Source organism: Ambystoma mexicanum, chromosome 6q (assembly GCF_040938575.1).
Source record: "Ambystoma mexicanum isolate Mex_15411 chromosome 6q, UKY_AmexF1_1, whole genome shotgun sequence".
Taxonomy (NCBI): Eukaryota; Metazoa; Chordata; class Amphibia; order Caudata; family Ambystomatidae; genus Ambystoma; species Ambystoma mexicanum.
The window spans coordinates 1,172,280,226-1,172,306,562 of NC_090937.1; the positions used below are offsets into that span (position 1 = coordinate 1,172,280,226).

General features: G+C 47.2%; 1 protein-coding gene across 1 annotated transcript in view; it reads right to left on the minus strand.

The window, feature by feature from the left end:
- The window catches only part of LIAS (lipoic acid synthetase), a 487,597-nt gene that overhangs the window by 226,336 nt on the left and 234,924 nt on the right, over nt 1–26,337 (minus strand). Inside the window, exon 4 of the mRNA XM_069631781.1 lies at nt 23,669–23,749. Within this exon, the coding sequence (XP_069487882.1) occupies nt 23,669–23,749 (81 nt within the window). The remainder of the gene's footprint in view (nt 1–23,668; nt 23,750–26,337) is intronic.

A 26,337-nucleotide genomic window follows, 5' to 3' on the forward strand; every position in this document is an offset into this window, starting at 1 on the left:
TAGCAGCCCTGCAGATGTCCAGCAGGGGCACACCAGACAAGAACGCCATGGTAGCAGCGATCGCTCTGGTCGAATGGGCTCTCGGACGGCCGGGCAGCGGTCGGTTTGCCAACTGGTGACAGTGCATGATACAGCCGGAGAGCCATCTGGAAATGGAAGCCTTCGAGAGAGCCTTCTCTTGATTCACAGGTCCAAAGTTCACAAAAAGCTGTGACGTCTTCCGAAATCTCTTTGTGCAGTCCACGTAGACCTTCAGCGCTCTAGCTACATCCAGCGAGTGCAAAGTCCTCTCAGCCGGCGACGGGAAGAAAACTGGTAACACCAAGGGCTCGTTGAGGTGGAAGCCCGATGGCACCTTGGGCATGAAGGAGGGATGTGTCCTGAGCACCACCCTCGTGTTGTGAAAAGTCAAGTATGGAGGCTTGCAAGATAGGGCCTGAATCTCTCCCACGCGCCGTGCGGGGGGGATGGCCACAAGAAAAGCTGTTTTCCACGATAGGAACTTCAACGGTGCCGTATGCATAGGCTTGAAAGGGGCCCCCATGAGCATAGTCAGCACCACGTTGAGCTCCCATGCCAGGGTTAGGGCCTTCACCGGTGGGAACAAGCAGAATAGTCCCTTCATAAATTCCTTCACCAGGAGATGAGACCACAAGGACACCGGTCCTGTTGTCCTGGTGTATCTGGAGATGGCAGCCAGACGTATCTTGATGGAGGCGTGAGCTAGTCCAGCCTTGGCCAACGACAGTAGGTACGAAAGTACTTGAGGGGCCGTAATCCGTAGAAGGTTAATCTTCTGTGCCCGGCACCAGACAGAGAACCTCTTCCATTTGTGTCCGTAACACGAGAGTTGAGGACGCCCTGGCCTTTGCAAGAACCTCTCTGCAGTCGGCCGGTATATTGTATCCTCCAAACTCTAGTGCTGCAGGAGCCAGGCCTGAAAGTTCAGTGACTTCGGGTCGTGATGAAGAATGGCGCCTCCTTCTCTGGAGAGAAGATCCGCGTCCACTGGCAGTTTGACAGGTGGGGACGCTGATAAGTCTAGAAGGTCCGGGAACCAGATCTGTCTCGGCCACGCCGGTGCAACGAGGATCATCCTGCATCGGGACCTCTTGAGCTGGTTGATGAGCCAGAGTAGCAGCTTGGAGTTTGTCGCGGTCGCAAAGAGATCGACCTGGAGTCTGCCCCACAGCCAGAAGAGTCGATCCACTTGATCCTGGTGTAGCTCCCACTCGTGGCACGAGCGCAGCTCCCTGCTGAGTGAGTCGGCGACGGTGTTCTTTATCCCTGCCAGATGAAAAGGTACCAGAAACATCCCCTGGTCGACGGCCCAGTGCCACAGATCCTGGGCTTCCTTGTACAGGGCTGGGGATCTGGTTCCACCCTGCTTCCTAATGTAGAACATTGTGGTGGTGTTGTCGGTGAAGATCCTCAACACCTTGCCCTTGAGGGATGGAAGAAAGGACCTGAGGGCCCAAAACACTGCGCGGAGCTCCAGAATTTTGATATGAAGCTGTTTTTCCTCCGGGAGCCAAAGGCCTCTCGCGTGGAGATCTCCGGTATGCGCTCCCCACCCTTCCAGGGAGGCATCTATCGTCACCATTACCTGGTGAACTGGGGTCTGAAAGTCTGCGCCCGCCGTCAGTTAAGCGTGGGTGCCCCACCACCGGATCGCTCGTCGGAAGGTCCCGTTGAGCGGTATCCTGTCCTCGAAGCTGCCCGTCGCCTGGATCCAGCGTGCGTCAAGGAACTCCTGCAGTGGATGCATTCGAAGTCTGCACAGGCATACCAGATAGATGCAGGAGGACATCATCCCGAGAAGGGATTTGATGGATCTTACCTTGGCTACGTCCGTGGCTAGCAGGCGTTGCACCTTGCCCAGGATGGCTTTCGTCCTGTCGTCAGACGGCAAGGCCAGCCGTGCCACTGTTTCGAGCTTGGCTCCCAGAAACAGGGCGACCTGCGAAGGGACCAGGTGGGATTTGGGGAAGTTGATGGAGAACCCCAGGTCCGTGAGTAGCTGGACGGTCTTCGCTGTGTGTTCTACGGCGAGCTCCCTTGTCCTTGCTCGGATGAGCCAGTCGTCCAGGTAGGGATAGACGTGGATCCCTTGTAGGCGTAGCCACGCCGCCACGGGTGCTAGGCACTTGGTGAATACCCTGGGTGCCGACTTTAATCCGAACGGGAGGGCCTTGAACTGGTAGTGCCGTCCTTGGACCACGAACCTGAGGAACTTCCGGTGTCCTTTTAGAATGGGGATGTGGAAGTAGGCATCCTCCAAGTCCAACGACGACAGGAAATCGTCCTCCTCCAACTGTCCCAGCACGTGCTGGAGGGTGACCATCTGGAACTTCTGAGCCATGATGTACTTGTTCAGTCGCCGCAGGTCCAGGATGGGACGCCACCTCCTGTCTTCTTCTTTACGAGAAAGTATCTTGAGTAGACCCCGGAGCCCTGAAGTCTCTTTGGGACGAGCTCGATGGCACCTTTCTTGAGCATCACCCTTACCTCCAGCAGCAGCTACGGTACATGGTTTTCCTTCCTGGCCACGGGTGGCACGCGAGGGCACTTCTTTATAAACTCGAGGGCGTGCCCCTGGGCCAGGGTTTGCAACACCCAACGGTCGGTGGAGATGGTCTCCCACACGCTGATGAACTTCGCCAGCCGGCCTCCCACCGGGGTGCTTCCGTGGGGGCCCGACGCCACGGTCGGTTCAGTCCTGTTTCAAGGCTGCCTTGCCGCCTTGACTTCCCTGGCGACGATGGCAGGAACCTCCATACTTGCCCCGTCCTCTATAGGCCTCCTGCGACGCGGAACAGGCCGCTTGACGGTAGACAGAGGAGCCACTGCCGGAACCTTTGGAGGCCCCTTGCTTGCCTCTGGTGTTCCGAAAGGACGTCCGTCGTTGCTGGAGAACTCCCAGGGCCCGGGCTGTCTCCGTGTCCGTTTTGATGGCTTGTAGGGACTCATCGACTGTCTTCCCAAACAGGTTGTTCCCGTCGAAGGGGCATGTACAAAACTTTGGCTTGTACGTCCCGGCGGAAATCCGTTGCCTTAAGCCATCCGTGGTGTCTGAGGCAAACACCTTCGCCCAACTGGCGGAAACCGGTGTCAGCAGTGTCCGTCGCCACCGTTATGGCGTGGTCCGACGCCACCTCGCCTTCTTGCAAGATTTCCAGGGCTTCTGTCCTCTTGTCGTCCGGCAGGAAGTCCAACAAGGGAGCAATTTTATACCAAAGTTCCCTGTCGTAACGGGCAACGATAGCCAGGGCGTTGGCCGCCTTAATTGTCGTCGCCGCCGACGTGATGACTCGTCCCATCGCGCCAAGCTTCTTTCCCTCGCCGTCCGGCGGTGAAGTCGATGCCGATGCCCCCCCCGCCTTCTTCCTGGCCGCCGCCGAGACGACTGAATCTGGGGTCAGCTGTGCTCTAAGGCATAGAGGGGCCGCGTCGGGGACCCGGTACTTCTTTTCGTATCGGTCCCTTTTTGCCGGCGTTGTGGACGGGTTCTTGAGGAGGGAGAGCCCCTCGTCCCAGATGTCATTGAGTACAGGTACCGCGAGGACCGTCTTCCTCTTGGTCTCTCGACGTTGATAGAGGAACCCCTCCTTCTTTTCTTCGGGGCAGAGCTGGAAAAGCTCGGATGCCTTGGAGATCATCGCATGGAAGGATCCAATCTCATCGGGCAGGGAAGCCCGGGGAGGGGGGGGGGCGACAGGAGGTTCATCCAGTCGTCGATGCCCTCGTCGTCCGTGCCCGTCGTGGCTGTGTCCATGCCCGGGTCATCCCCGCGGACCGTGGACGGGGAGGAGGGTTGAGCAGGCCTCGAGGGCTTGAAGGGTGTAGGAGGATGCGTTCTTCTCCTCTTGAGTGGTGGACTTCCCGACGGGCCTGCCCCTGGCTCCTCCACTGGGCCAGGCTCCGGCTCCTCCGTCGGGGGTAAATGCAATCTAGTCCTTATTTCAGAGCATAAGGATTGAATTGCCATCAAAATGGCCGCCGAGTTGTCCTGCAGCACTGGCTGCGACAGGCGTGACGGTTGGTCTGGGGTCCCGTCGGCGCCTCTGTCGCTTTCGTTGTCCCCCTCGTCGGGATGCCTCTCGACGGGCTGGTCCTCCTCCATGCCCGCATCGTGGCTCTCAGTGACTTCGACAAGTTCCTCCTCGCAGGCTGTGTCTGAATCCACGACTGCCACTGCCCCCCCCCCTTCTTTCTCCGCCGGGGGCTTCGTGGGGGTTCTTTTGATGGGTTTGAAAGATGCCTCCCTCCGAGGTGGCAGGGAGACTCTGGGCCCTGAGACCGCTACCACAGGTGTAACCTCCGCAGGCTGCACCAGGGTTGCCGCGACCTTCTCGATAGAGGCCATGGCTGGGTGAATCAAGGCCTTAGTAACCGACTGCGTGCTTGTGGCCTTCACCTTGGGGGAGGACTCCCCGCCTCGCTCCCCATCAGCCGAAATCTTCGAGATCGACCAGGGCCTCTCCAGAAGCTTGGATTTCCTCTTAGCCGAGCCAGAGCGTTGGCTCGTGGTCGATGGCGCCGGGGAGGATGCACCCTGCCTGGCAGCCGAGGAGCCCGACCGTTCGGCGCACCCGGTCCCCGCAGACTCACGGTGCTTGGCCTTCTGTTGGGCCCCCGTCGCCGGGGCACCCTCACCGCTCGGATTTCTTCTTTTTCTTCTCACCTGACGGGCTCTTTCCCTCCAGCCAGTTGGCAAGACGAAGATGGCCGTCCCTTATGGTCCGCTCCGACATGTTCCCGCAAAAAAACGCACAGTCCTCCTCCATGTGCGTTCTGTCCTCGTGAAGACAGTAGAGGCATAAGGAATGCTCGTCTTCCTTGAACACGTTCAGCAGCTGGCATCCAGGGAAGGCCCTGAACAGCTTCCCGGGCGTCGATCTCCCTTTCTCCTGGGCCATGTCCGGGGTAGGCCTGAGAAACTTCTTGAATCCTCCAAAAGCGTTGTTCAATGAAATCTTCACCCTTGAGGGGCGTAGAAACTTAAGAAACGGGCGCAGTTGTTAGATTGTAAAGACGGTGGAGCTTGAGGCTCAATTTAACCGAAAAATGAGAAATTCTCTTTGAAAAAGCGCACAAACGCAGCAAAAGCTCAAGAGCTATAGCACGAGGACTCCCAACACTTGAACGTGCGGTAAAAATCTCAGGATGGGTGCCGGAGGCGGGGCTTAGGGAGAGGGCAGTCATTGGCTGTGGGCAGTATGACCCAGAGATCAGTGATTGGTTACTGCTAGGAAAGACAGATCAGAAACTAAACTGATACTGATTTTTTCTGTACCAAGGATTCCCAGCCTGACGACGGGGAATATTCATGAGCATGTGAATCCATGCCAGACCCCATGCTGGAGAATACAATTTACAAGGCAGTTAAATACATACAAAATTTACAATAGCATTCCCTGGTGTGCCGCACAGATTAGTTATACTAGTGCATGGTCGTCCTGGGAAGCAACCACATTTTGGTTTTACTCCAGAAGGCATAGAAGGAGGGTTCAATTCTGAGTAGACAGGGTAGATAGTTCCAAAGCCTGGCGGCGAGCACTGGGAAGCTGCAACCCCCAGCCTTCTGAAGCTTAAACCTCGGTACTAGTAAGCAGTGCGCTTGAGCAGCTCTATGAGGTCAATCGGAAGTGTTATGTGTGAAAAGATTAGATAAGTAATCAGGTACCTGCTTAGCAAGACATTTGTGCGTAATGGACAGTGCTTTGAACGCAATTCTTTGAGAGACTGACAGCCAGTGAAGGTTTTGTCTGGTGTCTGAGATGTGGTGGTTCCTAGGGATGTTCAGAGCTGCCCTTATGGCATTATTTTGTTTAACTTGTAGTTTAAGTTCTGTTGGCTGGTCCCTAGATAAAGCGCATTGCACTAGTCGATTTTCGACATCACCAGAGTTCTCGCTAAAATAGTGCAATTATCAGTGGTGAGGAATAGTCGACAAGCGGTAATGAGTTTGCAAGTGTAGGCGGAAGAGGAAATGATGACATTGGTTTGTCTGGTTAGAAACAATGTGGAGTCTAAATATATCCCAAGCGTTTTAGTGTCTTTGGATACCTTAATGGAGTTACCATCAATGATGAACGAGTCAAAAGCAGAGTCCAATTTTTAAGTCTGGGTAGAGACCCGAGGAGTAGGAGCTCTATTTTGTCGTTGGTCAAACAAAATCCATGTTGGGCCATCCAGACCTGGATGACCAAGTAAATATCATTCAAAGCTTTAGAGTCTTTTATGTGATCACCAGAGATAGGGATGAGTATTTGGGTGTCATCCGCATAATTAGTGTAGGTGACACCCAAATGGTCAAGAATGTCGAAGAGGGGCTTTGTAAATACATTGTAAAGTGTCGGTGATACACACGATCCTTGGGGAAGTCCGCACAGAACTGATGATGGTTCAGCCGAGGCCGATTGGGAGAAGACCCTCCTAGATGTATTCTCCAGGAAGGGGGTGATCCAGGAGGTGGCTTTGTCCGAGAAGTGGGCTGCAGTTTTAAGGTGGTTGCAGAGAATTTGATGGTTGACCAAGTCAAATGCTGCCGATAAATCAAGCAATAGAAGGAGAGCCAGTTTGCCATTATCTTTCAAGGTTTCAATTTGAGGTTTCAAATCTAACAGGGCAGTTTCAGTTCCGTGCCTCGGTCTGAAGCCTAATTGCCTCAGGCTGAGGCTGTTATTTGGATTCTAAATATTCCTGGATTCTAAATATTCCTGATCTGCAGGTATTCTGCTCTGTCCAGTATTTTGAGTATTTTGAGAAATGGGACGGTGGTGATATGTCTGTAGTTGGACGGGGTAGTTTGGACGGGGTGCTAGGGTCTAGTGTAGTTTTTTTAAGTAGTGGTAGCACCCAGGCATCTTTGAGATTGTTGGACACAATTCCAGTGTTGAATGATGCATTTATAAGAGTAGTTATGAATGGTGTTAGTTCATTAGTCGCTTCCTTAATAATATGGGCTGGGCATGTGTCTCCCTGACAGTTGGAAAGTTTGAGTTTGTGGATGATGTTTTCAACCTCTTTAGTGGAAAGTGGTGTAAAATTAAAGGGCTTGTGGGAGGGTTGGTCTGAGGTGCTGATAGATGCGCTATGTTGAGAGTTTAGCCACAAACTACTTTTTTGGTGTTGATTTTATTTTGGAGCAAGGTGATTTTATCTAGCAGAGCTTTTTGGATACTCGCACACCAAGTACTTTCTTTAAGACAGGTCTCGGGAGGTGCTGTTGGCGATTCCAATTCTTTGAGTATCTTAAAGAGCTCTTTCGTACTCGATTTCACTTGAGGGAACCTAAGATAAGACTATTTTTATTAGTTGCCGTCAGATGTCTTTTCCAGCGGGACTCTGCATATCTTTTTTCCTTACGTAATGTTCTAAAATGTGGCGTGAACCAGGAGTTCAAATGGGTCTGTGGTTTGGATTTCCTTAGTTTGAGGGAGGCAATGGAGTCAATGGCCTTGAGAATGGTTTGATTGTAAATATCAACTAACTCGGCGGCCTTGTTGAGAGTAGGTAAAATCAGCGGGAGCAATTTCTCCCCGGTAATGTCCTTTATATTTCTAGTGAGGGTGGGTGGGGCGATGTCACGTTTGGAGCAATGCTTGTCAGATTTAATGGCGAAAGTGATCAGATGGTGATCCGACCAGGCACAGGGCACGTTGGACAGGAGGTTAATGCTGCAGTTGAAGCGTGCGAGCCAATCAAGAATTCTTCCTTTGATGTTGGTAGGTTCCTAGATGTGGTGTGTGAAGCCAAGTTCTGAAATGGTGTTGGCCATGTCAAGGGGATGTATAAGAGGAACGGAACCTTGTGTTTTGTTTTGGTACATCAAGCCCTCTGAATCCAGAGACTTTGAAGTAGAGACTTGGGTACAGAAGGTCCACGATGCTGGTAATGGAACTGTATCGTCGTGCCGAAGAAGCCAGAGTGTGTGCTTTGCTCGACTGAACCGCCTTGTCCTGTGCTGAAAACGTGGGCAAGGGAGGCCAACGGCCTGAACATGCCGACTTATTTTGTGAACACAATTTTCTTTTTCATGAACACTGCCCCACACTATTTTGTATTAAGCAGTAAGGAATGGCAATATGTTTTTTTAGTATAGGCCTTCGTACTTTGATGAGACTCCACTAGGACTGCATTACTATTATTTGATGGTCGCAGCTTGCTCCCATCTGTAGATTTAGGGCTAGATAGGAGTTTATCACATCATTGTTGAAGTTAAATAAACACCCTTGAACTGTGGTCCCTTGTGTCTGTCTTAGTGTTCATAGCATGCCTTCCTTACACTGCTCAGAATGCCCCCACAATTCTCAATTTTTCGCAACTCTCTCAAAACATGGCTTTTTCAACAACACATGACCAAGGACTAATTCCAAAGGACGCACATGCCAACGAGTAGACCTCAACTCACAGCACTGCACTACTGTTAAAAGATGCCAGCCCAAATGCTGGCTACCCACACTCACTGCTCTCAAGCTAGGTCTGCACTTAAACAATAAAATAAAATTTAAAAATTAAAATGCTCTGGCAAAACATTTGACGTACCACTATTTTGGTAAAACCGCTTTCCAGGTTCCCTTTTGACCAAGAAAGATTATTAGTTCCCTCATTCCTTCTAGAGGCACAATCTTACTATTCCTGTACAGCCATCCATCCCCGCCGACCAAAACCAAAAAACATTCTTGTTAAGTTATTAACCATTGACCACTTTCAAAATGTATTTGCACACATTTCGAGGTAGAATGGTCATCCTCTGCATGTATCATGACTCTCAGATGGTTGGTTGAGATGTTTGTTAATTCCACCAAAGCTATCACCACTTCTAGGCTTTCTCTCTCATTATTTCTTACTTCATAACTGTTCAGCAAAGGAGACAAACAATCCATAGCAGCATTTTTGCATTGTGGTACATATACATTACAACATTAGCGCATTGTAATTCTAAGAGTACATGTGAGTTTCTGGCTGTCGCCTGATTATTCCATTTACAGTAAAGACTTCACACAAAGGTTTGTTACCAGAATTAGTAATACAGTTTTTGCCCTATAAAACATATTTTTGGTAGCCCAGACTACCACTAAATCCCCGCTTTCAAATAGTGAATGTCTGTAATGGCACTCTTTACGACTTGGAAGGCAAAGGCAAGGCAAGATTATTTGCAAATAAATTCCCAACTTTCTATCCACTGACATAGACTGTGAGGTACGTTTTACCACTCATAAAAGATCTTCCTGCATTGGGTGCATTCCCAATCTCTCACTTAACTCACATATGCATCACTGCATTCTTTGGTCCACTGAAACGCCACACCTTTCTTGAGCAAAGCACGAAGTGGCCCACCGTTAAAGGAAAAATGCTTTATTTTATTGTGATTTGATTTACAATAAACCTTTCACAAATATACAAACACTAGAACACAAACATACAGTTTCATACAATATACAAAGTGCCATAATATCTAAAATGTATAGGACTAAAAGAAAAGATACAGATTAAAACATTAAAATCCCTCCTACCAATATAAGTCACAATATTTCAAAGTTCGAGAAAATGCATAATTCGAAATCAGTCAATGTGCAAGATCCTTTACCATTAAATACATTTTCTGTTTTAAACATCTTAAAACTGCAATTGCAAGAGAAACAAGGTGCCTGAAAACTATGTGACCAAAAGGAATCAGTTGCAATAGAAGCATCGCTATAGACAGACATACTGAAAGAATGAGATGTGAGTCACTGAGAGTAAAGGGCAATCCAAAAGTATATGTTTTAGTATTTCTACTACTAAGGCTAATTTACAAAAGCAGCAAGAGGGGCTAGGGAACTCTACTAGTATTCAAAATGTCAAGTTAAAATTAGATTAAATCTAAGCCTCATAAAATCAATTTCGCATTAGGGAATTTGATCAAATACGGCAGAAGAATACCCCGGTTTTTATGGTCAAGCTCTAAAACATACTGATGCTCATACTTAGAGAATATAGTACATGGGACATCTAATCTAACTCCCACAGCCGCTGCGTGACATACTCTGTGCTTGTGACCTGGGTACAATTTAAATTCACCAGAATCCTATTACACCTTAGACCCCACTCAGTCAGATAGTTTCATATTCATTTTTATATATAAAGCATGCAAATCACAAAATAGAGAGTCTGATGGTAGTGATCAGGCTTTCCTCAGTAGTAACAAAGAGTTCCATAGGATTCGAATTTTAAGGGACAGTAAACCAAGATCAAAGCGAATAACCGCAATAGGAAGACATGTAGGTAATTGCATAGTACTTCGCCAAGATCTACCTTCAAGTACATCCAATAGCTCCCAATCAGCGAAAGTTTGCTTTTAAACGTATTCCAACAATCCCAGGAAAGCTTCAGCTGGTCCTTGTCTTTGGCGTAGTAGAGGTTCACATATTATATCAACTAATCCCCAGCATGGTTTCCCATCACCTTCAAAAAGCGTAGGCTCTAAATGTCCTACTTCATTCAGACCAAGGTGGCACTGTTCCACCGATTGTGAAGGCATCATGAAGCAAGACACAGACAACAAGTTCAACAGGTTCAAGGTTCCAACAAAATATCTTTATTTTGTTAAATGTCAGGATGGTATTTTATTTATTTTATTGAGCATTTGTTAGGTCCTTATACAACTGAAAAGTGCTTCAAATGCCTAACTTGTCCTATGCTAAGGTGGTAATCCCCTACCTAAAGAAACTAAAGATAGTCTGAGTCAGTAAATTCAACTTAAAAGTCTGTGTGTCCAACACATATACTTGCCCTCACAAATGAAGCTACAAAATGTGTAGGAATGTCAGCAATAAAAGACATAGTGTTCCAAATAAAGTTCTGAGCTTCTTCCAGCTCTTGGCTTACTTTCCAGCTCCCCTCCCCCCAAGTTCAAAGCAGTTCCAAAAAGCCTTGGGATTTCCTTCCCAAGAAGGCAAACAAAGTTCCAAAAAGGCTGCAGGGTTTCCTTCCTTAAGGCAGCAACACAGTTCACAATGTCTCGGTTTTCCCTTCGCCAAGACATCAGATCTTCCAGCTTGTAAACTCACAATCACTTCAAGTCTCTTATTTCTCAAAACCAGATCCAGGTTAACTTTATAAACCTTTAGGTTCAGTTGATACAGATTGCTATCTTTCACATTCACTTCAGCAATCTTATTCACAAGTGGAGATTCTTTATCTTTACTTTCCTTGGCTTTTCCAGACAGGGTATCCTCGGTCTATGCACAGTTCTTGGACCACACAGTCCACCCATTACAGGTCACGGAACCGATAACCCTAGGCTTCTTGCCCCCACAGGTTTCTCTTTCTCTGCACCTCTTACATTCACTCTGAATTCTCCTGGCCCGTCTTTTGGCTTTGCCACAGTATGTTCTTCCACACAACTTACTCTGTGGTTCCCACTCTCTTCCACCACCCTGCTTTCGCAATCTTAATGAGTGCTCTTCACTTGCTTTTCACTTTTAATCATAAGGATGGCCTGCAGCACTTGGGAGTCTTCTGTGCCGCACAGCGCTGGCTGCGGGCACCCGGCAGAGGAGAATCAGGAAGCCTCGATCTTCCCACAGCCATCTCAGGCACCGGCGTCACAGCTTCTCCTTTACAATAGCCGGCGTCCTAGCCTCCAGGCAGGACTATCCTTGGCAGCCCTCTTCTGGGCAGAAATTCTCCCCTCTCAGGCCGGTCTCTCCCAGCATAGCTTCTCTCCTGCTGGCTTTCCCTTCCTTGCTGGCGGCTACACCTTTTATGCACCAATGACCTGTTAACAGGTTGCAGGTGTGATCCCTTCAGTTCAATTGCCTGACTACAATTACTTAGGTTCTCTGGACATGCCTGACCCTTGCAATAGTTTCCAGGCCTCTTCCTCGTCAGAGTACCAGAGTGGTATGACTGAGGTGAGCTATGCACAAATATTTGTTCTTTTTCTATTTTGGCCTGATGTTTCTCTGAAACAATATTAGGGGGTTGATTTGCGTTTGCCTTCCCTGAAAAAGCAATATCTCTACCTTAGCACACACGCTACTATATAAATTCCATTACCCTCTGGAGGACTGCTGCAGCAGATACCCAATCTGTTTGTAATCAGATCAAATTGGAAGGTAAGACTTGAAATTTTAGGCAACCGATACCAATCAAGACAAATCATCCTTTTAGATCATGGAAGTCCACACAGCCCCTTAGTTTGCAATTTCCTTTGACGGCCAACAAATATAGGAGATGGCCACTCTGAACATTTTGTTTCTTCCATCACTCCTTGCTCTAAATGTTTCTGCAATTCCTTACTCTGATCTTCCCTCATCATGCAAAATGGGTCTCACTTCACATACAACAGGCATTGTATCCTTATTTTTTATATATAAAGCATTCAAATCACAAAATTGTGTTTACAACTTTTGTTGCTAGACAATGTATCTCTGTGCAATTCATTGAACTCACTATGCCAACAATCAGGCACACTGCTTTACAGAATGCTCTCAAGTTGCCAGCCTAGAATTTTTGCTTTGAACACTTCTTTCCAGTATGCTTGAATAATGATCCCCATACATTAAAGTCATTCCCCCTGACAGCACACATCAGTGCTGTCAAACATAGTTTAGATAATCTGGCAGGTGTGTAGTACCAGCAATTGAGCAGCTCAAATTAGTTTCTCATCACCTTTACAAAGACAGATCATTTTTCAAACAAATTGCAGATCAGACATTTATTGAGAGTACTTAATTAAATGTGCTACCATCATCTCCTAGGAAATGGATAACTATGCTCTCCCATTTATAAGATTTGAGAACAATTTAAAATAGTGGGTAGCACAGAAACACCATTCAAAAAGCCTAGGATTCCAAACTGGAAGCCTGCATAGGCAGAATAAAAGTAAAGCTGGACGCAGAGTAGAACTTTTTGGTGCTTCAATGGCACACTTGCAGATTAGTTGGGCCTGTTCTTTTTCTGACATGCATCTCTATAAATCTATGCAAACTTGTTAAACTTGGCAAGGCACTGACATATAGTGCAATACAGGCATTCAGGTCATGACTTGGCTGATACCATTGATGCTTAATGGTTGCTCTGCGGCAGGGACTGATTATATTCTCTTAATGCGGTCATCATTCTGTTAGTGCTGTATGTTAACATTTATGTATGTTTAGGAATTATAAAGTGTGAACCTAGCTTTAAAGCAATTGAGTTCTATACATAGGAGACACATCTAGCGGGTTAACGGTACAGTGTAGAGTTAGCAGAGGAGATGGAATGGGTAGAGGCAGCAGGTGAGATAGGGAATCCCAGAGGGGGAGAAGTAGAGTTGAGTGGAGCAAATAGAAATTGGGGACAAGATTTTGAAGAGTAGGGTCTTCAGATCTTTGCTGAAGTGTAGGATGGAGAAGGTAAGCCGTATCTGCATTTTGATTTTTTTCCAGAGACAGGGTATGAAGCACGAGTACCTTTTGCAGTTCTTTGTTTCAAGCTTGGCAATGTTGTCGCTTATGCAGAGTGGAGGCCAGGTAGAGTAGTGTTCTGGTTGTGACTACTTTGTAGGTGTTGCAGGCTGTCGTGAACATGATGCCTGCTTGAAAGTGTAGCCATTTCGGCTTCCTGAACACGCAGGTGATGTGGTTGAATTTGCTTAGTCCTCAGATGGAGCATGTTGGGTGACTTTCATAGGGGAAAAGGTATCACCTGGGACTCCTATGAGATGGGTCCAAGTGGGAGATGAGCATGACTTTGGCAGCTGTTCTGAAACTCGGGCAAGGATGAAATACTTGACATTGCGTTGGAGCGCAAATTTGCCATGTTGTTTGGGTCTTCCTTGCAATGTTCGTTTTGAATGAGAGGTTACAGACAATGGCAAAACCAAGACACTGTTGTTAAGCAGAAACCTGTGCAGTTCCCTTAGGGACCACTGCAAAAGATTTAGGACTACAGGTGGTTGGCAGTAAACCCAATTGGTAGCAGTCTGTACCACCCAGATTTACCTGGTAGCTGTGGCTGAGCAGTCAGACTTTTCTCAAGATGAGTTAGGCAGTATATAGAGTATACACAATAGGTACAGAGATACAGTAGCACAAGCAAACACGGACCAGAGCTTTGGTGTAAAAGTATATATTTATTTAAAGACACACTTGTAAATTACACTATCACAAAAAGAGAAGTAAATTCAACACACAGTCACTACTATATATATATATATATATATATATATATATATATATATATATATATATATATATATACACAACCCTAATTACTTATTAGACAAGTCTTAATGAGAAACACCACTTATTTTCAGACCGAGGTGAGCGCTTAACATAAGATGGCACTCTAATAAGTTATAGAAAAAGGGAGGGAAAAGGCAAAGTTATGAAAGCACACAAATTTCAATACTTTTCAAAGAACCACAGGGAGGCAGGTTAGGCAAAGTCTACTGGAGAGCAAGGAAGTTCAAAAGCCAGGCCCACTCTTAGAGAGAGCAAGCGAAATGTGTCCAGGATCACACAGTGGGGTTATGCCCAAAGAGTTTTTGTAGATAGTTCGCAAAAGATTGAGATCAAGTCAGGAAAAGTTAGTTAACAGGCCCCAGGCTAACACAGGTTAGAAAGTCGAGGATTTACTGTCACCCCGAACGATCTGTCGCAAGGGAAGCCAGGTGGGACACAGTATCTGAAATGGGAAGAACGCTCCAGCGGGGGCAGTTGTTCCTGGCAGCGGTTCAAGTCGGTGTTTCGTCCAGAGGAAGAGGAGGTCTCGACGTGGAGGAAAGATGAAGGTCGTTGCACTGCCAGGGAAGAAACCAGCTGCAGAGTTTTCCGGTTACAAGGTACTACCCTTTTCTTCACGGTAGTGGTAAACCGTGGTATTCCGGTTGCCGGGGTGCTTGGCACGGGCAAGGCGGCCACAAGATGGTCCAGGAAGGCGAAAAGACGGGCAAACTGGTTATCCCCACCAGTCAAAGGAAGAAGACTCTCCGGACTGGAGATCTCCTCTGTCGTCAGGAAAAGTGGTGAGACGGTTCAGCAGGGCTCCACCGGTGGTGTCGTTGTTGCAGGTCGGCTCGGCTTCTCCCTCCTCGGATTCTTTAGGTCCTGTGGCGACTTCCGGAGTTCCAGTCCCCAAAGCCCTGCTTTTATGCAGAAAACCCCCATTCATTCAGCCTGGCTGTCACTCAAACATGCTAAGTGGTGAGCCGGGTGGCTCACCACTTGGGCCAATCACACAAGAGTGTGACTTAGGTTGCCGAGGCAACTCAGTCCAGAGTGCCTAAACCCCCTCCCACACCCCATGTGGTACCCACACAGAGTGGCAACACTTTTGGAGGCTTCTGTGGAGAAGCCCGCCAAAAAGTGGAACAAAGGGCTCGACTTGGGTTGGAGTCACAGAAGCGAACACAAACGCCATTTTGGAACCAGGTTTCGGCAAAAAATACCAACCAGTGAATTTATATTAATTTAATAAACCAGCGGTATGTTCGAGGCTATTTTAAAAAGTGGTAGCCTCGAACAATGGGAAAATCCCATAGGAATATATTGGCGGTCGAATAAAAAAGGAGTATCCACTGCCACCAGCCAAAACTCGGTCGGGGGGGACTGGACAGTGCCCCCTCGAACAACAGACCCAGGGGCAATCGAATTGCCCCAACCAGTACGTCCACAATATGATGGTTTGCACTGGTTCTGTTCACAATTTAAGACTAGTAAAGCCAATGGTGACTTTACATGCCCTGGGAGACAGTAGACAGTCCCAGGGTATGGAGTCTATGTTTTGAGGGTCGCTACTGCATGGAGGGTGCTGTGTAACCCACATATCAAAAACACATGAAGCCCTATGGTGTAAAGGACCCCATAGCCCATCAAACACATACAAAGTCAAAGGAACACCTCAAATCATGTGGGAGAAAAAGAGTCTCACTCTTAGCAAGAGAAAAAAATAAACCCCAAAAATCCAGCAAAGCTGCTGGGGGACTCACTAGGTTTGGGAAATTAGCCTTTTCAGAGAATTCTCCCTAACAACTGTGCATTGGGTAGGAGTTGTGGTGTAAATCTATTGAGCTTCATCTCAGTCAGCCAATTCTGCACTTAGACATGCTTGGTGGAGCTCCTAGGAGAATAAATTCAGCGTTTCTCGGGATGAGATTCAAATAGATTCCTGACATCAAAGGTTGGATGAGGGACACACAGTGCTCAAGTCACTGGATGTCACTGATGCAATCAAGCTGCATATCATCTGCATATTGACCTATCCTAATATCTGTGTCGGTGAGGCTTTTGACCAAAGGATCCATGTATACGTTGAAGATGACCAAGGCGGGATGAAAACTTGTGCCACTCTGCAGTTAGTGGTGGCACCTGGGACTGTTGAGGCCTATCTTGATGAGTTGGTCTCTGTTGGAGAGGTAGGAGATAAATAATAGCAGGTCTGTTCCTTAGAAGCCCATATGCATGGCAAAGGTGTTGAGGAGGGCTGCATTGTCAATAGTATTAGAGGCTGCAGAGGTCCAGTAAGACATGTAAGCAGCCACCCGCCCTTGTCCAATATGTGGAAAGCGCCATTGATATCTTGGATGGTGGCAGTATCCATGTGATGCATTAGGTTTGGAAACCAAATTGCTAGTCATGTTGGAGATTGTGCTTCGTGACACTTCCATGCAACTGGATGAAGAGGGTCTTGTCAATCACTTTGCCAAGGAAAGGGAGACCCGTGATGGGGCAATAGTTGTCCAAGAGAACCTAATAATGTATAGGTTTTGTCAGTAAGGGGAGGAACTGTCTATTTTCAATGAATGTGGAAGGGGTTTTGTTTGAGGGAGGTGTTGATTTTGGGTAGTGGTGCGAGTGCTTCACCTGTGATAACCTTCACAATGGAGGAGTGGAGGGCTGTGGATGTGTTGGTCACGTCTTTTGGAGTAACATTCCCGATTTATGCTCATCTTGATATGTGGCAGGCTGCTGTGGGAGGGACATCAGTGGTGAGTTTGAAGTAACGATACCTTATGTGTCAATCTGGAAAGTATAGAAGTTGTGGATGGCATTGCATCTTTAAGTGGAAAGTGGTATTACAAGGTTTGGCAAGGGAATGATGCAGAGATTCATGGCATGCAGTATCAATATGGGGGTGCTCCAGCAGGGTGCATGTCCATGAGGTCTCTGTTAATAATAGTGATCCCTCTTCCAGTCTGTGCCCCATGTCTTTGGAAGTGGGGATGAACCAGGTTGTCGTGATCAATAGTGCTTCCAGGCTGTGAGTAATGACGATGTCTGCTATGTGTAGTACTGCAGAGTGAGGACTTTGAGCAAGAGCTTGTAGGCCTGTTTTGGAGATGGGGTGTGGGTGGTGAGAAATGGGATGCTGATGAGTTTCTATGGTTTGGAGATGTGTGGCAGCAGGGTGAGGACTGGGCTTGCTTGTGTGTGTGTGATGGTGGGGATGAGGAGAGGGAAGTGATGTTTGGTGCACATCAGGCAGTAAAACTATCACTAGACTGGCTCGCAAGGAGAATACTAGTAGTCCATTTCCGTTTTTCTGGAATTCCATCCTGGTGGCAATGCGCACTGCTCCAAGTCTCCTTCAGTTTAGATAAGCAATGAAGACCTGTATCTTCCAACGGCAAATTTTTTTAACGTTGGTGCAGGCTATCTTTGTGCACACCCCATCTATGTATTGTACTGTGATAATTATAACTAAGGTTTACTTGAAGACTTGTTAAATTCTCACTTAGACCAATGTTTTGCTCCATCACCTGCACAGCCCTCTGTTGCTCCCGGGCAAGGTTTGCGCTATACAAAATATATAATAATAATTTGTATTTGTATTTATTGATTTATAAAGCGCATTACACCAAGGCGCTGTACAGTGGAACAACTTAGTACATAAAACATAAACAATATAACAGTAGAAGCAAAATTACAATATGAACCATTCAACAAAACAGTGAAAAGAGCAATTAACTGAGGGGAGAAGGGGGGGGGGGTAGTGGTGATGAGTTGGAGGAGGGAAAGGGAAGGGAGAGAGAGCGGAGGTAGGAGAGGGGGGAGATAGTCAAGGGGAAAGAGTGAGGAGGGAGGGGATAGAGAGGGGGGAGGGGGTTTCAAGGAGGAGAATGGAGGAGGAGAGATTTAAGGGAAGTGCGAAAAGAGGAGAAGGTAGGGGTGGAGTGGATTGCGAGAGGAAGGGGGTTCCAGTGCAGAGGCGCTAGGAGTTGGAAGGAGCGGAAACGGGAGGAGGCGCAGGGGGAAGGAGGAACAGTGAGAAGGAAATGGTCAGCGGATCGAAGGGAACGGGAGGGGAGTAGAAAGTGAGAAGGGAGGAGAGGTAAGGGGGAGCAAGACCATGGAGGGATTTGAAGACAAGGCATAGAAAGTGAAATTTAAGTTGAGCGTGGAATGGTAGCCAGCCAAGGCAGGATAGCGAGGTGGAGATGGAGTCACGGGAGGTAAGGAGACAAAGGGTACGAACAGCAGAGTGGTAGATGGATTTAAGGGGGGCAAGATGAGATGTAGGTAGTCCAAAGAGTAGGGAAGAGCAATAGAAGAGGCGGGAGAAGATGAGGGAGGAGATTAAGAGTTTGGTAGCGTGGAACGTGAGGGAGGGACGGATTTTGCGAATATTGAAGAGGTGATAGCGACAGGTGCGAGAAGTGAGGGAAATGTGTTGGGAGAAGGAGAGAGAGAGGAGTCAAAGAGGACGCCTAAATTACGAACTTGGAGAGAGATAGGGAGATTAGAGGAAAGTGAATGAACGGGGAGGAGAGGGAGGAGGAAGAGAGTTGGAGGGAAAGAATAGGACTTCGGTTTTGTCAGTGTTAAGAGAGAGAAAGCGGGAGGACATCCAGTTCTTAATGGCAGTAAGGCAGGAAGAGAGTTTTTGGTGAAGGTCAGTTGAGAAGGTGGAGAAAGAGAGGAAGAGTTGAGTGTCGTCGGCATAGAAGTGGTGGGAGATGCCAAACAAGGAGATAACAGGTGCAATGAGTGAGGTGTAAAGAGAGCAGAGAAAAGGACCAAGCACTGAACCTTGGGGTACTCCGTAATCAAGAGGATGGGTAGGAGAGGTCCGGCCGCCCCAGGATACAGTAAAGGAGCGGGAAGAGAGGTAAGAGGATAACCAGTTGAGAACAGAGCCTTTGAACCCGAAGGAGGAAAGAGTGTGGAGAAGGAGGGGATGAATGACAGTGTCAAAGGCTGCAGAGAGATCGAGGAGAATAAGGATGGAGGATTGCTTGGCATGGCGAGCAGAGAGGAGGGAGTTAAGGATAGAGGTGAGAGCAGTTTCAGTGGAATGTTTGGGACGGAAGCCAGATTGGGAGGGCGGAAGGAGAGAGAAAGTAGTGACAAAGGGTGAGAGCTGAGAATAGGGAAGACGCTCAAGAAGCTTAGAGAGGAATGGGAGAAGAGAGATAGGTCTGAAGTTCGAGGTGAGAAGTGGATCAGCAGAAGGTTTCTTCAGAATAGTAATAATCGTAGCATGCTTGAACGCGGCGGGAAAGGTTGCTGAGGAGAGGCAGATGTTGAAGAAGGAGGTATGGTAGGGGATAAGAAGAGGGTAGATTTTAGGGATATGGAGGGAAGGGAGAGGGTCAGTTGGGGTCGGACGTGGGGTGGGCTTTGGATAGAAGGGCGGAGACATCGGACGGGGAGACGGGTGAGAAGATGGACATGGAGGATGAGGGAGGGGAGGGGAGAGAGGAAGTCAGAGGGGGTGTTGATTTATTCCCAGAGGGTGAGAATTTTGCAGGAGAAGAAGTTAGCGAAGTCAGAAGGAGAGAGCTTGGAATTGGAGGAGGGATCAGGAGTGGGAGGAGAGAGAAGTCGAGAAAGAGTTTGGAAGATGTGGCGAGGGTGGGTGGCTTGAAATGGGAGTAGGTTAGAGTAGTAGGAGGATTTAGCTGAGGTAAGACAAGAGTTGTAGAGTGAGTGGTAAGAGAAGTAAGAGGTTTGGTTGGAGAGTGAGGGAGTTTTGAGCCAGAGTCTCTCCAGACGTCGGAGAAGCCAGCGCATAGAGAGGAGATGAGGAGTAAGCCAAGGTTGAGAGGGTTTCTGGGTTGGACGGAAGAGAGAAAGGGGGTAAAGTTGATCAAGGGCGGAGGAGATAATGGAGGAAATGGAGGATAGAGCATCAGTCGCGGATAGTAAAGAGAAGTCTTGGAGAGTTGGAAGAGAAGAAGAGCAAGTGTCAATAAAGAGTAGGGTCGAAGTTACGTAAGTCACGCCGTGAGTAGATTGGAGGGGAGGGATTAGCAGCAGAGGAGTGTGGGAGAGGAGAAAGGGAGAAAGAGAGTAGGACGTGATCGGAGAGATGGAGAGGAAGAGAAGAGACTGGGGAAGAGGGGTAGGAAGAATTGAAGATGAGGTCAAGATTGGAGCCAGAGGAGTGAGTGGGGGAGGAAGAAAGGGGGGAAAGGAGGTAGCAGTCTAGGATGGAGAAGAGGGGAGAGGATTACAGGGGAGAAGGAAGATGAAGATTAAAGTCACCAAGCACTGATAGAGGGGAGGGGGAGGGAGAGATAAGCGAGAGGAGGTGATCAAGGTCTTCATAGAAGGAAGAGAGAGGGCCAGGGGGACGATAGATGATCAGGAAGGAAATAGGGTGGGGAGAGGAGAAAGATTTGTAAAGGAATTCAAAGGAAGGGAAAGAAGGCAGAGATGGTGAGGAGGAGGAGATGTACCAACGCCTTCACCACGGCCAGTAGCACGAGGGATGTGAAAGAAGGAGGAGGTGGTTAGTGAAGCGGGGACAGAGGTGTTATGGGGGGAATCCAGGTTTCAGTCAGGCAGAGGAAATGAAGGTTGAGGCGAAAGCATAAGTCAAGAACTGCTGTGGTTTTGTTGCAGATGGATCTGGCGTTCCGGAGTGCCATGTTCATGAGGGCGGAATGGTTGGCGGTAGGGGGGTAAAGAAGATTAGGGTGATGAGAGAAGGTAGAAGTGTGATAGGAGGAGTGAGGGGGAGGATAGTGGAGGGGACTGGTCATTGGGAGGAAATAGGAGAGTAAGAGGGAGAGGAGAAGATAGTAGGGGGAAGAGAGGGTGGTGGAAAGGAGTTTTGGAAGATCGCATATCAGAGGGCTCAGAGATAGGACAAGTAGGGAAGGGCCGTGGCTGTAGCGACTAGAGATGGCGAGGACAGAGACCTGTGTAGAAATTAAAGTAGGGACAGTAGATAATGGTGGTGCCTGAGGCGGAAAGGAGGCGCCAGAGGAGGACGTCAGGCAGCCAGATGGATGGGGAAGTGCAGGGATCAAGTGCAGCACAAATCAAATGCAAATCCAAAATTCAATCCAAAATGCAAGTCTAAGTGCAGCACAAATCAAATGCAAATTCAAATGCAAATCGGAAATGCTACGAGTGTAGCAGCTTCTGCTGCTGATAGGAGGGATTCTCAGCAGCAACAATAATAAAAATAATAATAAAAATAATAATAATAATAATAATAATAATAATAATAATAATAATACACAAATTGCTGTTGTGAAAAACCAGAGGGTGTTTCAAAACCTAGTCCCTGGGGATCCCATACTCAGGTGGCCATGGAAAGGCCATCCCTTTTGGATCCTGAACCTGGGGGTGGACAAGCAAGGGAGAATCATCTGGGTAGGGGGTCCTCGGGAGTGGGGGAGAATAACCCAATGGTGAGACATGGTATCCCCTTTTTTCCACAACCCATCTAAACCCTATCCCTGCTTATTTTATGGGAAACTACAGCTCCTATAATTCCTCCCCACTTTATACTGACAACAGCACTGAGCTGAGGAAGATGAGGAATGAGGCCAGAAAGATTACCTCCACTGACTTGCATTGGCTCTGTCCCTGTAATGAGGCCAGGCAGAGCCAGGCATGTAGTCCTAACAATACACACATGCCACTTGTTAACACTCCCTGTGAGGATAAAAGGTGGTGTGCACAGGCACACTCCGAGCAAGGTAGAGCACGAGAAGGAACAGCTCTTTCTGGGCTAATGCGTACCAGGCTGCAGAAGTTGGAAGGCCAATGGGCTGATTGGCAGTTGCAAGGACTGAGAGAGAGCCAGGCGAGAATTCCACACTTTCCAGACCAAAACCGAGTGAGCAGAGGAAAGAAACATTCAAGTTGCCAGAAAGCAGCCTGCGACCCTCCCGGATGAACGGCGGAGTAGGGGAGGAGCAGACGAGGCGTTGGTAACGGCCTTGACTGCTCCATGAATAATATGAAAGAAAACCAATTAACACACCCGGTGAGCTATCAAAGGCAACATAAGTCCGGTTTGTGTTAAAAGCAAAAGTAACTGTAATCTGAATGTTGAAGGTTGCGCGTGTGCCGATAAAACGTGAATGGAAAAGGACAATTGTTGAATTGTAAGGAAAAGGATACAAAGTAACAGAGTGGTCCTGCGATGCAAAGTCGCACATTGGAAAGTCTCTGTGGAATGTTATGAGAGTTGAAAGATCTTACAGCGGGAACCAAAGGAAAGTAACTGCGATAAGGAAAGAATTTTGAATAAGAGGAAAGTATGTGAACTCTAAATATGCCTACAGGGCAAACTAAAGAGAATAAGAACTACAAGTACCAAGAGGCATTGGTGTTACAAAATGAGAAAGATTGTGAATTGAAGAATTGTTGAAAGAGGGGTCGAAGTGGTCATGCAGAGATCTATTTAAAATCATTGCAGTTTTGAAAGTCTTCGAGAGTGAAAAGAGACCAAAGATAAAATTTGGGGAAGGGAACCCCCAAGAAGAGACAGGCTGGAGCACAGCTGAGGGAAGCCTGTGCAGAACTGTGAGAAATTGAGAAAGTGAATGTGAACAGAGTATTGATGATAAGGCGGATGAGGCCTAAGGAAGTGATTGAACTACCAGAGGTTTGAAGCCCAAGACTGAACTGTTGACTTGTACCAGTAAGCCAAAGTGTGCAAGACTGATATAACTGTGCCATCCACCTATCCTTTTTAAGAATCTCTCTAGACCCCTTGGGGCTGAATGTCGGGAAGGGAGTTGTTACTGAAGCCATTCTGATATTTATTTTATTTCTTTTTGAGACACTATTTTCCTTTTGTATTCCCTTAACACATTTGTCATTTTGAGAAGGAGGGCAAGTTTAGGTTTTCTTAGTATAGATCTTTTTATTTGACTAGACTGACTTGGGCGCATTTGTTATTTGTGCAATGGTGAAGACTACACCCATTCTAAAGTAAGGGCAAGTTAGGAATTCTACCAACCCAACTCAAATACTAAATAAAGGTTTTTGAAACTTGTATCCATTGTGTCTGTGTCTACTTCTAGATACCATGCCTTCCTTACACTGGCCTACTTGGGATACATGGAGCAGAGGATCAGGCCCTTTCCAGTTTCCCCATGTGCTCTAAATCTGCAAAAATATACTAAAGGAAATGATGTCCTCTTGAAACCAGAGGCCACTACATGAGTATGGGGGAGGGCAAGATCAGAAGTAGTATTAGAACACATGTTTTCTATAGGAAAAGTAGTAAATGCATAGGGCACACTTTGCAGCAGCAGTGGTGCAGACATCTGGGATAGAGGCATACGGAATATTACTGAGAAGAATCAGATGAAGCTGAAACCATGTAGATCCTGTGGTATTTAAGTAGTGCAACAAATGAGCAGACTTGAGTGACCCAGTGATCCCGACCTTTCATCATATTCTATGACTCTACATTAACAGCCTAAGAGTTGGATGGAACTCACCATGATTGTTGCTGTAGCGGTGGCATATTCTCCTCCTCCCCAGCACTCTCCAATATTGGGACAACGTGCTTCTTCACATACCTACAAATGAGAAATATTTAAAAAGGATAGCTATTTTGGGTGTAATATTCTGTACTCAATATGTGGGCATACAGAGTATTATAAATACAACAACTTAAGCTAAAGGGGCAGGTTTATTCTTTTTTTCAAACAAATTGTTACTGAAAAACATGCATCAACATGCATTGCCTTTGAAGATTATCAACTCAGGCCGGCATGATGGGATCTGCAGCATGTGTTCTGAGACAGGGAAATTAAAAATTGAACAACTACTTGGTTATGTATGTTTCATTATTAATAAGTACACAAGTAAGCATACATACCTGCAATATACTAATAGGCATAGAATAGACTACAAAGCTACTGCCTGAGACAGAAATGTACATATATTTGCATTTTTTTTAATTTATTTTTTTTATACTTTGTCTATTGCAAGATACCAATTCACAGTAGTTAAAATGTACCAATCATCTGGGTATTTGGCAATAGAGATAGCCCCTATAATTGAAGTGAAGACATAATTGGCATCTATGGCATTGAACTATTGTCAAACTTTAAATGTGCAAGTGGGCAGGTCTTAAGTGAACAGGTGGTGAAAGAGCTGATTGTCAAAGGTGAACATCAGCTCTGTAAAGAAGAATGAAGAGAGTTATACCTGTGGTTTAGCAAACACAACTGCCATAACAACTTTAGAATTTTGTTTTGCAAAATGCACTTATATAGTGTATCAAAGATGGCCTTATTAATCTCAAGAGTCTGATTGATGGTTCAAAGGTTTTTTATTAAGAGCACTTCAAAATTGATTTTATGATGTGGGAGACTGCAAGTAGTCTTGACTAATGTGTATTCCTAACTGGTCCCTCAACATCCTATGGGATTCCACCACCCTAAATACCCACCATTACTTGTATATATTGTACTTTTATATCCCCACTTGTATTTCTGTATATTATTGTGTAACCTAAGCTGAAAGTTTTCTTGCATCTCCTGCGCCCTGATTCCCCTGGGTCTGGCGCGCATTACAAATAAAGAAAAAAACAAACAAACTAACTCAGGCTTCCCGAGCACCCATGGTGAAGCCTACAGATCGGTGACCCATACTGTCTTCTCTATACTCTGTATGATATAATGGGAGTTAGTTAGAGACGGCCCGGGCCCTATCTAACTAACTCCCTCCGGGGCTTCCTAAGGATGTTCTGCGCTATGAATCCCACATGAACAGTCTCAGTGATGTTCTGAATGGTGCCTACCGCACACACTGTTTCTCGCTCTCTCCTTCTCTCTCCCTCCCACAGCTTTCCCTTTCTACTCAATACTCCATTCCTACTTCCTCTCATTCCGCCTCTCTTCTCTCTCATCATCTCTTCCTTCCCTCTCGCCGACTGCTCCCTCCGGTCTTCTCACACCCTAGCCTCCCTTTTCCTTCTCACTCTTGTTCCTCCTCTCCTCTGTCTCCTCTTCAATTCCATCAGTCTTCTCATACTCCTCTCCTTTCTATCTCTACCACTTCCTTCCTCCACAGAATGCTTCTTCCTAGCTTCAACCTTCCCATCCACAATGGCCCCCACCCCGTCACATCTCCCTCTTTCCTTTTCCCACTCTCTGTCTTGCTGCTTATCTCACAGTCACTCTCTCTCTACTATCTCCTTTACCCTCTACACCCACACAATACACTGCCTCGTTCCACCCTCTACATTCCCACCCTGCTCTACCCCACTTCCTTTTACCCTCTAACACTCATGCTCACAAACACACACAGCTACACTATTTCTACGTAACACGTGGTACCACTCTCTCTCACTCACACACACACACACATAATATCAACTTCACTACTATCCAGCTACTCCACTAAATCTACAGCATTCATTTCCACTTTCCATTCTTTGCCTGGTCTCTCGGTCCACCTCCACACCCCCTGATCTCACAGGAACACCTTTCACTGTGTCTGGCTTTGATAGATATGTTTTGCACTTGACTTCCTGTTTCAGCTCTTCCCACCTCCCCCTTTGGGTCTATGTTCCACTTAACTCTGGGGCCCAATCTCCATCTGTCTTTTTCCGTGGAGTTGGCTTATCGTAGTGCAACGCTAGCTAAGCCTCCCTTTGCCAGAGCCACTTTTGGTTCATGACGAATTGAACAGTCTCTGTTATTTCCTCCATTGGATATGGGTTTGGTGTTCCTCTGCCTCTGAGCTGCACTGAGTAATTCTTCTCCCTTTCAACCAGCGGTTGCGAGTCAGAATCTGTCAACCATTAGCTTTCTCCCACGGTCAGCTGGGCTCTCCTGCTACTGCCTGGCATGATGGTCCTTGTAGTTCTAAAATAAAGCAAAGAGAACTCAACCAGAATTGAGGGTGCAAAGCATTGGGTGACTGACAGTGGAACCAGCATCAACTGTCAAGGCACATACAGCGTGCTCAGGGACTGGGCCCTCCCATATCGCTCACCCTGCCTGTGGGGTAGGGTCAGCTCTGGGGTACGCCCCGGTAAGCCTACTATCCCTGATCGGGAGTTATACCTGTTCCCCACTTACATTACTTACACTGTCAAGTGTGTGACCCTGTCAGAAGTGCAAACTACAGACTTAACTAACCTGTGTAGCAATTT